This window comes from Solea senegalensis, linkage group LG20 (assembly GCF_019176455.1).
Source record: "Solea senegalensis isolate Sse05_10M linkage group LG20, IFAPA_SoseM_1, whole genome shotgun sequence".
NCBI classification, from domain to species: Eukaryota; Metazoa; Chordata; class Actinopteri; order Pleuronectiformes; family Soleidae; genus Solea; species Solea senegalensis.
The window spans coordinates 357,747-375,000 of NC_058039.1; the positions used below are offsets into that span (position 1 = coordinate 357,747).

Sequence of the window (17,254 nt, forward strand, 5' to 3'; positions counted from 1 at the left end):
ATGTTCCTGCAATGCCGGGAACTGAGAAAGATCAGAAGTGAGATGACCAAGGAAAGGAGCGATATGAAGGTGGAAAGCGCAATAACAAAGAGAGTCATGGTTGGGGTTCACTCCGACGTCTCCACAACCCTGGAGCACGTGAAAAGAATGGAGAAGCAAAGCGAGGCGAATCCCACAGATGAGATGGATGACTAGGGGGGGGGAAAAAATATATATGATGCATTGACCTCTATTGATTGGATTATTTTGTGACTTTTGGGAAGTTGAATATGCCAGACAACAAGTCGAGAATGTCACGCGAGACGGAACATCATGGACACATGTACAGACACACATGGAGTCTGAGTTGACTGTCTAGAGCGAGACTAGATCTGAGTGTTACCGGATGTTGAAACATGTTTTCTTTGTCAAAATGTCAAAAAAAAAATAAAAAATGATGAAATGAAATGTATGACGATAATGGGGGCGGGACTAGTTAAACTTTGCTTCTCCCGCTTTCCCTTCCGGTTATGTATATTGTGTGAACTGCACTGTTGTGCGATGAGTGATCTAAATGTCATGACCGAAATAAATAAATAAATTAATTAATTAATTAATGTGACTTAGATATTGTGTTTATCTTGCATGCTTAACGACACTGAAATTAGCATCCAGAGTCACAGCTTTAAGGGTCGCCACAGTGGATCATCTCACCTTAGTTTGAAAGCCATCTTTGGAAGGTAAGTTTCCCTTATGTTGCCCCTTAACTGCAGACCAGGCAGACCAGGAAACTGTGAATCTGGATGCTAACCTCAGAGCCGTTACAGACTCCAATGCTAACTAACCTAAATATCGTGTTTATTTTACGATGCTGAAGTTAGTATCCAGAGTCACAACTTCCTGGCAGTTAAGGGGAACCCTATGGAAAACTTAAATACCAATGATGGTGTCCAGAAGTGTGCGCGTGTCAGTGTTCTGTGGAGAAAGTCGTAGATGTAAGTCGTAAATGTTGGTCATAGATGTCGGTCGCACACGTTGTAGATGTCAGTCCCATGATGTTGGTTGCAGATTTCGGTAGTAGACGTCAGTCATGTCATAGATGTTGGCCAACTCTCCATTCTCTCATGAAGTTTGGCAGAAAATGGCGAACAACATTGAGTCTTTGACCGCAAAGATTAAACCTGTGGTGGTCGCGTGACACTGCTTTGTGTCGCAGCAGTGTCACGTTATATTTCTTTATATGTTTGCAAAAAACCTACAATGAGATTCGTCAGTGAAAGAAACAACACTGGAAAATTAAATAAAGGTTCATGTGATTAAATAAGAAATAAAAAGTGACCCAGATTTTCTGATGCCAACAATATATTATATTGTTGTGTTCATGCCTGTCTTTGTTGTCTTTGACCTGAACATGTCAACTGATGGCTTCTTGACTCAGTTACAGTCACGTGTGTTGAACCTGGCATCAGCTGGTACTTAACCTGTCCAACTGACATGTGAGGAATCTGAATAAGGCGATCACACAGCCCTTTATCACAAGTTCCATTGTGAAGCCTTTAATGAGCTCTCATGTGTGTTTGTCTCATGAAAAAGGTCAGCAGCCACTGAACAACATGAACACAGGCGGTGACCTCAATATGTTTGATAAAGAGACAACAAAACATAAAATGTTATTCTCTTAATCAGTCAGTTATTCTCTTTATCTGTCAATTATTCTCTTAATCTGTCAGTTATTCTCTTTATCTGTCAATTATTCTCTTAATCTGTCAGTTATTCTCTTTATCTGTCAATTATTCTCTTAATCTATCAAGTATTCTCTTAATCTGTCAAGTATTCTCTTAATCTATCAATAATTCTCTTAATCTGTCAATTATTCTCTTTACCTGTCAGTTATTCTCTTCATCTGTCAGTTATTCTCTTTATCCTGTCAATTTTAATCCGTCAAATATTCTCTTAATCTGTCAATTATTCTCTGTATCTCTCAATTAATCTCTTTATTCTGTCAATTTTAACCTATCAAGTATTCTCTTAATCCGTCAAGTATTCTCTTAATCTATCAGTTATTCTCTTAATCTGTCAATTATTCTCTTAATCTGTCAATTAATCTCTTTATCTCTCAGTTATTCTCTTTATTCTGTCAATTTTAATCTATCAAATATTCTCTTAATCTATCAAGTATTCTCTTAATCTGTCAAGTATTCTCTTAATCTATCAATAATTCTCTTAATCTGTCAATTATTCTCTTTACCTGACAGTTATTCTCTTAATCTGTCAGTTACTCTCTTTATCTGTCAATTATTCTCTTAATCTGTCATTTATTCTCTTAATCTGTCAATTATTCTCTTAATCTGTCAGTTATTCTCTTTATTCTGTCAATTTTAATCCATCAAATATTCTTTTAATCCGTCAAATATTCTCTTAATCTGACAGTTACTCTACCTCGGGAACAACTGACAGGTATTCTCTTTATCTGTCAATAATTATCCTAATCTGTCAATTATTCTCTTTATCTGTCAATTATTCTCTTAATCTGTCAATTAGACTCTTAATCTGTCAGTTATTCTCTTTATCTGTCAGTTATTCTCTTTATTCTGTCAATTTTAATCCGTCAAATATTCTTTTAATCCGTCAAATATTCACTTTATCTGTCAATTGTTCTCTTAATCTGTCAGTTATTCTCTTTATTCTGTCAGTTATTCTCTTAATCTGTCAATTATTCTCTTAATCTGTCAGTTATTTTCTTTACCGGTCAGTTATTCTCTTTATCTGACAATTATTCTCTTTATCTGTCAGTTATTCTCTTTATTCTGTCAATTTTAAACTGTCAAATATTCTCTTAATCCTAAAAAATTCCCTTAAAAAAGAGAATAACTGAAAGGGTAAAGAGAATAACTGACAGATTAAAAGAATAACTGACAAATAAAAGAATAACTAACAGGTAAAGAGAATAACTGACTGATAAAATATAGAACAAAACTAAAGACACGAATAAAGACATAACGAGAGATAACGACGAATAACTGACAGAGGTAAAGAGACAGACTGAGAAATAACTAACTGACTAAAAGACAATAATACCAGATAATAACTGACGATAACTGACAGATAACAAAGACAATAACTGACGAGACACTAACGAGAGCGACGAACAGAATAACTGACGCAAAGACAAAGACAGATGAACGACGAACAAAGAGATAACGACAGATAACGAGAAATAACTGACTAAAGACTAACTGATAAAGAGATAACGACGAGAACAAAGAGAATAAAGAGAATAACTGACGAAAAAGAGAAGCGACGACAAAAAAGATAACTAACTGAAGAGATAAAGAGAGATAAAGACAGATAAGAATAACGACGAATGAACTAGATAACTGACGATAAAGAATAACTGACAGATAAAGACAATAACTGACAGATAAAGAGACTAACTGACAGATAAAGAGACTAACTGACAGACAAAGAGAATAACTGACAGATAAAGAGAATAACTGACAGATAAAGAGAATAACTGACAGATAAAGAGAATAACTGACAGATAAAGAGATAAAAGACTGACACAAAGAGATAACTGACAGATAAAAGAGAATAACTGACAGATAAAGAGAATAACTAAAGAATAACTGACAGAAGAGAATAACTGACAGATAAAGAGAATAGCGACAGATAAAGAGAATAAAGAGAAAGAATAACTGACAGATAAAGAGAATAACTGACTGACAAAGAGAATAACTGACAGACAAAGAGAATAACTGACAGATAAAGAGAATAACTGACAGATAAGAGAATATGACAGATAAAGAGATAACTGACCGAGACAAATAAAGAGAATAACTGACAGATAAGACAGAGACGAATAACTGACAGATAACTGACAGAATAACTGACAGATAAAGAGAGACAAAGAGAATAACTGACAGACAAAGAGAATAACTGACAGATAAAGAGAATAACTGACAGATAAAGAGACTAACTGACAGAAAAGACAGACAAAGAGAATAACGACAGATTAAGAGAAATAACTGACAGATAAAGAGAATAACTGACACGGATAAAGAGACTAACTGACAGACAAAGAGAATAACGAAGACAGAGAGAATAACTAACAGATAAAGAGAATAACTAACTGACAGATAAAAGGAGAATAACTGACAGAGAAGATGAGAGAATAACTGACGATAAAAGAGAATAACGACAGACAAAGAGAATAACTGACGATAAAGAGAATAACTGAGATAAAGAATAACTGACAGACAAGAGAATAACTAACAGATAAAGAGAATAACGACAATAAAAGAGAGACTGTGCGAAAAGAATAACTGACAGATAAAGAGAATAACTGACAGACAAAGAGAATAACTGACAGATAAAGACAATAACTGACAGACAAAGAATAACTGGCAGATAAAGACAATAACTGACAGATAAAGAGAATAACTGACAGATAAAGACAATAACTGACAGATAAAGAGAATAACTGACAGATAAAGACAATAACTGACAACTAAATATTGATGAAATAAGCGTTGTGATGTTACAGTAAGTTTGACAAAGTCTTTATGTCACCGTGCTGTTGATGACAGCATGGTGACACAGTGAGTGAGTGAGTCAAGGTTCAGGGACCCACTCTGTTGAAGAGCCTCACGTTTTGTATTTTTTGTTTCCACTGCATGAATCCTGTGGCGTGGAATGAGGGCAGGTGAAGCTGAAGGCGTCACATGTGATGGAAACATACACCTATTAATTAGACAGAAATTAAATGTGTGTTTCATCACAGGAGACAAAAGAGAGTGAACATCAAGTACAGGGTGTGAACTGTTGCTGATCTTAACCACCCACATTCCTGCAGGAACACGCTGACCTCAAACAAGACCCACACCCTGCACAGCACAGCTGTCTGTGTCCGTCTGTCACTCTGTCATTTACATATATATATATATGTAAACTGTCAAACTTTACTCAGCCCTTTTAAAAATCACCTCTTCTTTATCTCATCTTCAAAAATCTTATTTTAAATCCAAAGAGAAACTTACCGTTATTTGATCATACGTGTAAAAAACAAAACTGATTTGTTTTGCCTGAAACAATGTTGTTTTTTTCAAATTCACCTTATTTAAAACTATGGTTTTAATGTCATCTTAATTTAACTGAAAGATCTTAAATGATTTTCTCTTTTCACTTCAGTTATTTTATATTTATATTTTCATTCAGTCATAGACATTCAGAATAATCTCATCTTTAAACAGAGAAGAATTAGAGATTATGGCTGGGAACTGTTACATAATTCATCTGTTCATCTACTCATTCATTCATCATGAACCTCATCAGATGTTTACTCCTGTTTCACTGATTATCTTGATTCTGTTGAGATGAACTGATCCTGATTCTGTTCATATTAACTGATCCTGGTTCTGTTCAGATTAACTGATCCTGATTCTGCTCAGATTAATTGATGCTGGTTCTGCTTGAAAAATATCAGTTGAAGGTAAATTTAAGGGACAAGACATGGATTTTTTTTAATATACATTTATGTGTATATATATATATGTGTGTGTGCTTGTGCTTCTCACGTGTCGTCAGTTAGTTTCTGGGTTACAACCGGGTTTTGGGTTAGAATCAGATTTAGGTTAAATACGCTAATAATATGTGTGTGTGTTTAATGCTCCAGGTGTGTATCATAAACAAAGGCTGACATATTATTAGAATTCTTGAATGACAGCTTCCTCCCTCTCTCTTCAGGTTAAAGTGGAAACAAACAATCAAACAAACACTGTGTTTGAGGGCAGTTTGCGTGTATGATGAGATAATTATCAGTATGTACGAGGGAGGTCACGTGACGTCAATGTTCTGTTCTGGATTTAAACACACGTTGCAGATGTTGACGCATCTTTAACACTAATTAATAAATAATTACTGGGTGTAAAATCAAAATGTCACTCAACTCGTTTCATCTCATCATCTGTAGCCACGCCCACCTGACACTGGCCAATCATGTGCCATGGAGGTGAGTCTCTGTCGTCCTCATCCTCATTGATGTCGGCGCGTTCACCTGCTGCAGCCACCTTTACATATAAAAGAGAGACCACAAGGCCGGGGAGACACAGACCAGAGACAGAGGGAGACGGAGAGACAGACACAGAGACAGACAGAGAGAGAGGGAGACGGAGAGACAGAACAGACTTCACTTCAACATTCTGGTGAGTACTTTTTTAATTATATATGACATTTTTCTTCTTTTCACTTTAATTTTATTTCTACGTCTATATTTCATTTCACTTAGCCTATCTCAGCGTCCCTAAATGAACAGCATTGGTAATTATCAAAAAAACTTTTTATGTAATGGTTTATACACCAGTGTTAATACACCATTTTAACCATTTTAACCAAGAACTAAAACATTATTGTTATTGTTGTTGTTGTTATCTATGAATTTTCGATTGACTGTTTTTAAAAACCTTTTTTAAATAGTGAAATACATTATTATTTATTGATTAAGATGTCAAATTATAATTAATTATAATTATTTACTTGCATTTTTTGAACAGAAAAATGAGTTGTAGTGTTTCAATATTATGTTTCTGTTTCAAAGTTGGGGATAAAAAAACTTTCTATATATACACATATATACGTGTGTATACGTGTGTATATATACATATAAAAAACAACAACAATCCTTTCATCCAGAAAATAATTAATAGATTAATGGACAGTGGCTCAGTGGCAGAGGAAGGTTGTGGGTTAGATTCTCAGCTCCAGGAGTCTACATTAATGATGTGTCATGTTGCTCCTGGGAGGCTGTGCTGGCAGCGTGCCAGTGAACATAGATGTATAGATGTGTGAATGGGTGAACGGAAAAGGTGCATGTTTGAGTGATGCCATCAAGGCTAGAAAAAAAACACCAAATATAGATATATCTATATTTTCATTAATGTTTTTACTTTGTGAATGTGTGTCGAGAGTGTTGAACGTACTGTATTTTATTGTTGCAGCCGTGTCAAAGTGTCACTGTCACTGATTGGGACAAACAATAAAGTCTATATATATATGTGTGTACATGTATATATATATATATATATATACATACATATATGTGTCTATATATATATATATATATACACACGTATATACACACATATATATACACACATGTGTATATATATGTGTGTACATGTACATATATACATATATGTGTCTATATATACACATGTATATACACACATATATGTAGATATGTACACATACACACACATATATACACACATGTGTATATACGTGTGTATATACACACGTATATACACACACATATATATACACACATGTGTATATATATGTGTGTACATGTATATATATACATATATGTGTCTATATATACACATGTATATACACACATATATGTAGATATGTACACATACACACACATATATACACACATGTGTATATATATGTGTGTACATGTATATATATATACACATATATGTGTCTATATATATATATAGACACATACACACATATGTAGATATGTACACATACACACACACACACATATATATACACACACGTGTTTATATACAGATATATGTATATGTACATATACATATATATTTACATATATACACACACACATATGTATATGTATATATGTATACAGACATAATAAACATAAACAGAGATGATTGAGGTTGACGGATCATTTCACTTCATCATTTTCCTTCAGGACACAATCGGACGTTGGTTTGATAAAGAATAGGGAGGAGTCAAGAAATCAGCCACAATGATGGTAAACATGTTGCTCTTCGCTCTGATACTGCTGGGTGAGTTAAACACACAGTACATCTCAACAGGAGTCAACTGAACAAAGTATGTGACTGAATTCTGACCATACTCTTTAACTGCAACAGCATCCAGCAGCCAGCCTGCTGAAGCAAGCCTGAAACTCCGCTGTCCCAGAAGTGCAACCACAAATACAACATCTGCCCCAACCACAACAAAGGGTAGTGATAATGGAGCCGCTGCCCCAATGCCCACTACTACTCCTACAACCACAGCAACAACTGCAGCAACAACTGCAGCAACAACTGTACCAGCAACTGCAACAACTGCAGCAACAACTGTACCAGCAATTGCAACAACTGCAGCAACAACTGTACCAGCAGCAACTCAAGAAAGTGCAACAGCAGCTGCAACAGCCGCAGCAGCAGCAGTAGCAGCAGCAGCAGCAGCAACAGCAGCAACAGCAGCAGCATCCACAACAGGATACAAATCTGAACAAGCAGCAGCAGCTGCAGACAAAGCGAGAGCAGCTGCACAGTTGGCAGCAGCAGCAGCTCAAGCACTACTCAACGGACAAATGTCACCAGAAGAGGCCGCTAAAGTTGCAGAAGAAGCAGCCAAAGTTGCCAAAGAAGCAGCAAAAGCAGCACTAGAAGCAGCACAATCAGCACCAGAGTCAAGCGCAGATCTAGTGAAGAAAATAGCAGAGGCCTCGTCAAACGCATCAGCTGCTGCAGACAAAGCAGCAGAGGCTGCAAAGAAAGCTGCCTCTGCAAAAACAGCAGAAAGTGCAGACGCAGCCGCAGCAGCCACAAAAGAGGCAGCAGCAGCTGCAGCAAGAGCTCTGGAGGCACTACAGCAGGTATTATCAGAAGCCAAAAACAAACCATCTGACACAAGCACAGGAACATCACCACTGCAACAATTAGCCATTTTAGCAGCAGAGCTGGCAGCAGAAATGGCCAATGCAACATCAGCTAAAGCAGAAGCAGCAGCTGCAGCAGCAGCAGCAGCAGCAAGGGCAGCAACTGAAGAAATGTCCACTCAAAAGGCAAAGGAAGCAGCTGATTTGGCTAAGGAGGCAGTAGAGTCTGCACTGGCAGCAGCAGCTGCTGGAAAAGCAGCAACAACAGCAACGGCCACGGCAACTGAGCTATCATCACCATCTGCTCCCGAAGCAAATGTGACCACACCAACACTTGCAGAAGCAGCAACGGGAGCAGCCACAGCGGCATCATCTGCAGCGACAGCAGTAGCAGCAGCAGCAGCAGCACTAGCAGACATCGCTGCAGGAAAATCACCAGCAAGTGCAAAGAACACTTCAGAGGCTGCACTAGCAGCTGCCATCGCTGCCGCCGCAGTAGCAAGTGGTAACGCTACACCAACAGACGCATCTGATGCAGCGACACGGGCCGCAGATGAAGCTACAGCTGCTGCACTTAACTCAATATCAGCAGCAACAACAGCACCAGAGGCAACAGCAGAATTAGCAAAGAAAGCACTTGAAGCAGCAATAATGGCCTCCATGGCAGCAAGATCAGCAGCAGAAGCAGGCGAACTGGCAGCAGAGTATGAGTCCACAATGACACCAGAAATTGCAGCAGATGTCCTCAGAGCTGCAAAATTTGCAGCAGATCAAGCTAAAGCAGCAGCGGCAGTGTTGAAACCTCTGCTAACATCACCAGACATCGGATCATTACCAGCAGAAACAGCTACAACTCTAAACTTAGCCATCGCTGCAGCTCAGACAGCAACTACGTGGGCAGCAGAAGTGGCAAAGAAGATTGAAGAAATGGAAAAAGCAGCGTCAACAAAACCAGACGAGGCAGCAGCATCCCTAAATGATGCAATAAATGCAGCAAAATTAGCAAGTGGTGCTTCCATAGTAGCAGCAGCATCGGCCAAAGGAGGAGAAGATGCAACTGTACCAGCAGCAACTCGAGAAAGTGCTACAGCAGCCGCAGCAGCCGCAGCAGCCGCAGCAGCCGCAGCAGCAGCAGCAACAGCAGCAACAGCAGCAGCATCCACGACAGGATACAACGCTGAACAAGCAGCAACAGCTGCAGACAAAGCGAGAGCAGCTGCACAGTTGGCAGCAGCAGCAGCTCAAGGACTACTCAATGGACAAATGTCACCAGAAGAGGCCGCTAAAGTTGCAGAAGAAGCAGCCAAAGTCGCCAAAGAAGCAGCAAAAGCAGCACTAGAAGCAGCACAATTGGCACCAGAGTCAAGCGCAAATCTAGTGAAGAAAATAGCAGAGGCCTCGTCAAACGCATCAGCTGCTGCAGACAAAGCAGCAGAGGCTGCAAAGAAAGCTGCCTCTGCAAAAACAGCAGAAAGTGCAGACGCAGCCGCAGCAGCCGCAAAAGAGGCAGCAGCAGCTGCAGCAAGAGCTCTGGAGGCACTACAGCAGGTATTATCAGAAGCCAAAAACAAACCATCTGACACAAGCACAGGAACATCACCACTGCAACAATTAGCCATTTTAGCAGCAGAGCTGGCAGCAGAAATGGCCAATGCAACATCAGCTAAAGCAGAAGCAGCAGCTGCAGCAGCAGCAGCAGCAGCAAGGGCAGCAACTGAAGAAATGTCCACTCAAAAGGCAAAGGAAGCAGCTGATTTGGCTAAGGAGGCAGTAGAGTCTGCACTGGCAGCAGCAGCTGCTGGAAAAGCAGCAACAACAGCAACGGCCACGGCAACTGAGCTATCATCACCATCTGCTCCCGAAGCAAATGTGACCACACCAACACTTGCAGAAGCAGCAACGGGAGCAGCCACAGCGGCATCATCTGCAGCGACAGCAGTAGCAGCAGCAGCAGCAGCACTGGCAGACATCGCTGCAGGAAAATCACCAGCAAGTGCAAAGAACACTTCAGAGGCTGCACTAGCAGCTGCCATCGCTGCCGCCGCAGTAGCAAGTGGTAACGCTACACCAACAGACGCATCTGATGCAGCGACACGGGCCGCAGATGAAGCTACAGCTGCTGCACTTAACTCAATATCAGCAGCAACAACAGCACCAGAGGCAACAGCAGAATTAGCAAAGAAAGCACTTGAAGCAGCAATAATGGCCTCCATGGCAGCAAGATCAGCAGCAGAAGCAGGCGAACTGGCAGCAGAGTATGAGTCCACAATGACACCAGAAATTGCAGCAGATGTCCTCAGAGCTGCAAAATTTGCAGCAGATCAAGCTAAAGCAGCAGCAGCAGTGTTGAAACCTCTGCTAACATCACCAGACATCGGATCATTACCAGCAGAAACAGCTACAACTCTAAACTTAGCCATCGCTGCAGCTCAGACAGCAACTACGTGGGCAGCAGAAGTGGCAAAGAAGATTGAAGAAATGGAAAAAGCAGCGTCAACAAAACCAGACGAGGCAGCATCATCCCTAAATGATGCAATAAATGCAGCAAAATTAGCAAGTGGTGCTTCCATAGTAGCAGCAGCATCGGCCAAAGGAGGAGAAGATGCAACTGTACCAGCAGCAACTCGAGAAAGTGCAACAGCAGCTGCAACAGCCGCAGCAGCCGCAGCAGCCGCAGCAGCAGCAGCAACAGCAGCAACAGCAGCAGCATCCACAACAGGATACAACGCTGAACAAGCAGCAACAGCTGCAGACAAAGCGAGTGCAGCTGCACAGTTGGCAGCAGCAGCAGCTCAAGCACTACTCAATGGACAAATGTCACCAGAAGAGGCCGCTAAAGTTGCAGAAGAAGCAGCCAAAGTCGCCAAAGAAGCAGCAAAAGCAGCACTAGAAGCAGCACAATTGGCACCAGAGTCAAGCGCAAATCTAGTGAAGAAAATAGCAGAGGCCTCGTCAAACGCATCAGCTGCTGCAGACAAAGCAGCAGAGGCTGCAAAGAAAGCTGCCTCTGCAAAAACAGCAGAAAGTGCAGACGCAGCCGCAGCAGCCGCAAAAGAGGCAGCAGCAGCTGCAGCAAGAGCTCTGGAGGCACTACAGCAGGTATTATCAGAAGCCAAAAACAAACCATCTGACACAAGCACAGGAACATCACCACTGCAACAATTAGCCATTTTAGCAGCAGAGCTGGCAGCAGAAATGGCCAATGCAACATCAGCTAAAGCAGAAGCAGCAGCTGCAGCAGCAGCAGCAGCAGCAAGGGCAGCAACTGAAGAAATGTCCACTCAAAAGGCAAAGGAAGCAGCTGATTTGGCAAAGGAGGCAACCGTGTCTGCACTGGCAGCAGCAGCTGCTGGAAAAGCAGCAACAACAGCTGCATCTGCACACGAAGCTATCCTTCTCGTACCAACTGAAAGTCCCCCAACTGCTACAACCACAGCAGGACCAACAACAAGTGTCCCAGCTGCAGTAACATCACCATCAAAATCTCCAACACTGGCAGCAGTAACAGCTACAGCAGCAACCGCATCATCTGCAGCGACAGCAGTAGCAGCAGCAGCAGCAGCACTGGCTGCAGCCGCTGCAGGAAAATCACCAGCAAGTGCAAAGAACACTTCAGAGGCTGCACTAGCAGCTGCCATCGCTGCCGCCGCAGTAGCAAGTGGTAAAAAGACACCAAAAGAGGCATCTGATGCAGCGACACGAGCCGCAGATGAAGCTACAGCTGCTGCACTTAACTCAATATCAGCAGCAACAACAGCACCAGAGGCAACAGCGGAATTAGCAAAGAAAGCACTTGAAGCAGCAATAATGGCCTCCATCGCAGCAACATCAGCAGCAGATGCAGGAGAACTGGCAGCAGAGTATGAGTCCACAATGACACCAGAAATTGCAGCTGCTGTCCTCACAGCTGCAAAATTAGCAGCAGATCAAGCTAAAGCAGCAGCAGCAGTGTTGAAACCTCTGCTAACATCACCAGACATCGGATCATTACCAGCAGAAACAGCTGCTGCTCTAAACCTAGTCATCGCTGCAGCTCAGACAGCAACTACGTGGGCAGCAGAAGTAGCAAAGAAGATTGAAGAAATGGAAAAAGCAGCGTCAACAAAACCAGATGAGGCAGCATCATCCCTAAATGATGCAATAAATGCAGCAAAATTAGCAAGTATCCTTGCTAATATCACAGCAATAGCAGCAGAGGGAACAGAAACAGCAGATACAAGCATACCACCAACAACTCCACCCGCTACAACTGCTCCAGCAACAACAACATCAAACAAAGTGGAAATAGAACTGACTCCAGCATTGCGCTTAGCACTGACCGTGAAAGCAGCAGCATCTGCAGCAGCAGCAGCATCTGCAGCAGCGGCAGCAGGTGGAGCTACTTGTGCATTAGCTGGAGAATCAACAGCCCCGCAAGCCGCTAAAGCAATTGAGTCTGCGCAAGAAGTGGCCAGAATAGCAGTTTTACTGGCATCCGGACTAAAAACACCGGCAGAGGCAGCATTTGCAGCAACAGACGCTGCCACAGCCGCCAGAAAAGCAGCAGATGAAGCTATCGAGAAATCGAAAAAATCAGCATCACTCGAAAGAGTAGCAAACGCATCGCTGATTGCTGCAAACGCCGCAGCTCAAGCAGCAACAGCAGCAAACAATGCAGCCATTCGCAAAACTCTCGCTGCTAGCGTGATCAAAGAAGTTGCACAAGTTGAAAAGATGGTGATGGACAAATCAGATATCGCCAAACAAATAATGAAAGAAGCAGCGGCATCTGCCAGTGAACCAGCACGCTCATCATTGTTGGCAGCGCAAGCAGTGGCAACAATGGCCAAAGTAGCAGCATTGATAGCATCTACAGCCAGCGGAGACCAGGCATCAGAGGCCAAGGTGGCAGCCGAAAGCGCCGGCGCCGCAGCACTGGCAGCTTACAGCGCACTGCCACAGGTAGTCAGCACTGCTACTGCACCAGGTGATGAAGCAGCAGCAGCACCCGCTACAACTGCACCCGCTACAACAACATCAAACAAAGTGGAAATAGAACTGACTCCAGCATTGCGCTTAGCACTGACTGTGAAAGCAGCAGCATCTGCAGCAGCAGCAGCATCTGCAGCAGCGGCAGCAGGTGGAGCTACTTGTGCATTAGCTGGAGAATCAACAGCCCCGCAAGCTGCTAAAGCAATTGAGTCTGCACGAGAAGTGGCCAGAATAGCAGTTTTACTGGCATCCGGACTAAAAACACCGGCAGAGGCAGCATTTGCAGCAACAGACGCTGCCACAGCCGCCAGAAAAGCAGCAGATGAAGCTATTGAGAAATCGAAAAAATCAGCATCACTCGAAAGAGTAGCAAACGCATCGCTGATCGCTGCAAATGCCGCAGCTCAAGCAGCAACAGCAGCAAATAATGCAGCCATTCGCAAAACTCTCGCTGCTAGCGTGATCAAAGAAGTTGCACAAGTTGAAAAGATGGTGATGGACAAATCAGATATCGCCGAACAAATAATGAAAGAAGCAGCGGCATCTGCCAGTGAACCAGCACGCTCATCATTGTTGGCAGCGCAAGCAGTGGCAACAATGGCCAAAGTAGCAGCATTGATAGCATCTACAGCCAGCGGAGACCAGGCATCAGAGGCCAAGGTGGCAGCCGAAAGCGCCGGCGCCGCAGCACTGGCAGCTTACGGCGCACTGCCACAGGTAGTCAGCACTGCTACTGCACCAGGTGATGAAGCAGCAGCAGCACCCGCTACAACTGCTCAAGCAACAACTGCACCCGCTACAACTGCACCCGCTACAACAACATCAAACAAAGTGGAAATAGAACTGACTCCAGCATTGCGCTTAGCACTGACCGTGAAAGCAGCAGCATCTGCAGCAGCAGCAGCATCTGCAGCAGCGGCAGCAGGTGGAGCTACTTGTGCATTAGCTGGAGAATCAACAGCCCCGCAAGCTGCTAAAGCAATTGAGTCTGCGCAAGAAGCGGCCAGAATAGCAGTTTTACTGGCATCCGGACTAAAAACACCGACAGATGCAGCATTTGAGGCAAGAAACACTGCCACAGCCGCCAGAAAAGCAGCAGATGAAGCTATCGAGAAATCAAAAAAATCAGCATCACTCGAAAGAGTAGCAAACGCATCGCTGATCGCTGCAAACGCCGCAGATCAAGCAGCAACAGCAGCAGTAAATGCAGCCATCTTTGACAAAGCTCTTGCTGCTAGCGTGATCAAAGAAGTTGCACAAGTTGAAAAGATGGTGATGGACAAATCAGATATCGCCAAACAAATAATGAAAGAAGCAGCAGCATCTGCCAGTGAACCAGCACGCTCATCACTGTTGGCAGCGCAAGCAGTGGCAACAATGGCCAAAGTAGCAGCATTGATAGCATCTACAGCCAGCGGAGACCAGGCATCAGAGGCCAAGGTGGCAGCCGAAAGCGCCGGCGCCGCAGCACTGGCAGCTTACGGCGCACTGCCACAGGTAGTCAGCACTGCTACTGCACCAGGTGATGGAGCAGCAGCAGCACCCGCTACAACTGCTCCAGCAACAACAAAGAGACAGATTACAATTGTGTCCATGGCCACTTCGATCGCAGGCGCAACAGCAGGGTTAGCAGCAACAACAGCAGCAGCTGTTGGACCATTGACCAAAGAAGAAATAGCTGCACTCAAGGCTGCGCAAGAAGCTGCTAAAGTCGCCACATCATTAGCAGAGGGGGAATCAACACTACGAGTGGCCGCAGATGCAGCAGGCGCAGCAGCAGATGCAGCAGAGGCAGCAACAACGGTCTCAGAGAATAGAGCAGCAGCAAACAAGATCATGGTGGCAGCAAGAGCAGCAGCAGAAGCTGCAAAAGAAGCAGCAAACGTGGCTGAAAAAGCAGCGTCATCAGACACAGTGGAAGGTTTGGAAGAAGCTGCAAAGTCAGCGAAAAAAGCAGCAGATCAAGCAAAAACTGCCATGTCAAACTACAATTCAGCAGTAGTGGATGATGCAGTAGAGATCACCAAGGCAGTGGCAGACCTGACAATATCGATGGCAACATCAGCAACAACGGTGCTGTTACATGCATCACAAAACAACACTGAATTACTGGAATCAACTGCAAAAATAACTGCAGCCATTGCAACACTAGCAGTCAATCGCACACTGATTCTGCTGTCGACAACAGCACCAGTGTCTTCCCAAGTCAAGAATGCAACAGTCGCAGCATCTGCAGCTGCAGCAGGGGCAGCAGCCGCAGCGGCTGCGGCTGCAGCTGCTGCCGCCGGACCAGGAGCACTTGATGCTGCCAGGGAAGCAGCAAGAGCTGCCAAGGAGGCAACAGACGCTGCCAAGGGTCTTAAAGAGGGAACGGTATCCAGGAAAGAAGCAACTGAAAAAACAAAAGCAGCAGCGGCAGCAGCGGCAGCAGCAGCGACAGCAGCAAAGCGAGCCGCGGCAACGAGCTCAACAGTGCCAGCAGCACAAGGAGTGGAGTTAGCAAATGCAGCGGAGGAAGCAGCGGCAGCGGCAAAGGAAGCATCAAAAGCAGCCTCGATGGCATCATCTGCAAGTTCACTGAGAGATCTGACAGATGCCAGCGTGGCTGCGGGAGATGCGGCCACACTGACCCAAGATGTGGCAAAACAGTTGAAAGACATCTTATCAGGCGCTGACGGGTCAACGCCGGCACAGCTTAAGATTCTGGGATCTGTGAGCGAAATAGCAGACTTGGCAACATCAGCAGCGGAGATGGCAAACAAAACAATGGAGACGGCAATTAAAGTGGCATCAGGGTCCACACCCTCATCAGACCTGGAGGCAGTGATGGACTCGTCAGCACTGGTTGCCACGGACACGACTTCAATCGTAGCAGGTTTAACAGAAGGTCTGATCAATGACATATCAGCCGGAAATGGTTCTGGTTCTGGTTCTGGATCTGGCTCTGGCTCTGGCTCTGGCTCTGGATCTGGCTCTGGATCTGCATCTGCATCAAGTTCAGATTCAGTTTCAGGATCTGGTTCAGGGTCTGGATCGGGATCAGTAACAGCAGCTGCAGTCAGCAACAGACTGAGTGTGGTTTGTGCCACGGCGGCGGCCATTGCTGCTGCTGTGCTCCTGTAAGGACTGACCACTCCGACATGTATTTATTCTTATTCTTATCTTAAAATCACATCTACATCTAAATCGTAAAAATCAGTGAGAGGAGACTCCGGGCAAATGTAATTTATCAGAAGAACTAATCAATGACAGTGGTGATATTTAACCTTTCAAAAAGTCTGTAAATTATATTATTTATTATGCTATTTATTGTGTGTGTGTGTGTGTGTGTGTGTGTGTGTGAGAGAGAGTGCAGAATAACTTAAGCAGAATAATATGTTCATCAGATGTTCTTGTGTGTGTGTAAGAAAAATGTGTGTAAAAATGAATGTTTTTAATTACAATTAATTGTAGACTGTAAATAAAATATTGCACTTAATGTCATTTATAAAACACATCTTAATCAATAAATTAAAAACATCATGAATACATTTTTGTCTCATTCTGTTCAGCTCACAACACTTATTTGAAGTTTTTAATTATGATATATTTCACATCTAAAATGAGCACAAAACAACAGAACAATAATTACCAATGTATTTGTGGAAATATAGCAAATATGATCGA

At 43.2% G+C, this 17,254-nt stretch overlaps 1 protein-coding gene across 3 annotated transcripts; it reads left to right on the plus strand.

Moving 5' to 3' along the window:
- Positions 1 to 6,097: 6,097 nt before the first annotated feature.
- LOC122786141 (mucin-19-like) lies at positions 6,098 to 17,036 on the plus strand. Of its 3 annotated transcripts, XM_044052193.1 has the most exons (5): positions 6,098 to 6,179; positions 7,697 to 7,793; positions 7,881 to 10,673; positions 12,279 to 14,351; positions 14,382 to 17,036. In XM_044052193.1, exons 2-5 carry the CDS (start codon positions 7,754 to 7,756, stop codon positions 16,709 to 16,711), a joined length of 7,236 nt encoding a protein of 2,411 aa, XP_043908128.1. In that variant the 5' UTR covers positions 6,098 to 6,179; positions 7,697 to 7,753; the 3' UTR covers positions 16,712 to 17,036. The 3 variants fall into 3 exon arrangements, with proteins under 3 accessions (XP_043908128.1, XP_043908127.1, XP_043908125.1); XM_044052192.1 differs by having other exon boundaries at positions 7,881 to 11,166; positions 12,772 to 17,036; XM_044052190.1 differs by having other exon boundaries at positions 12,279 to 17,036.
- The last annotated feature ends 218 nt before the right edge of the window (positions 17,037 to 17,254 follow it).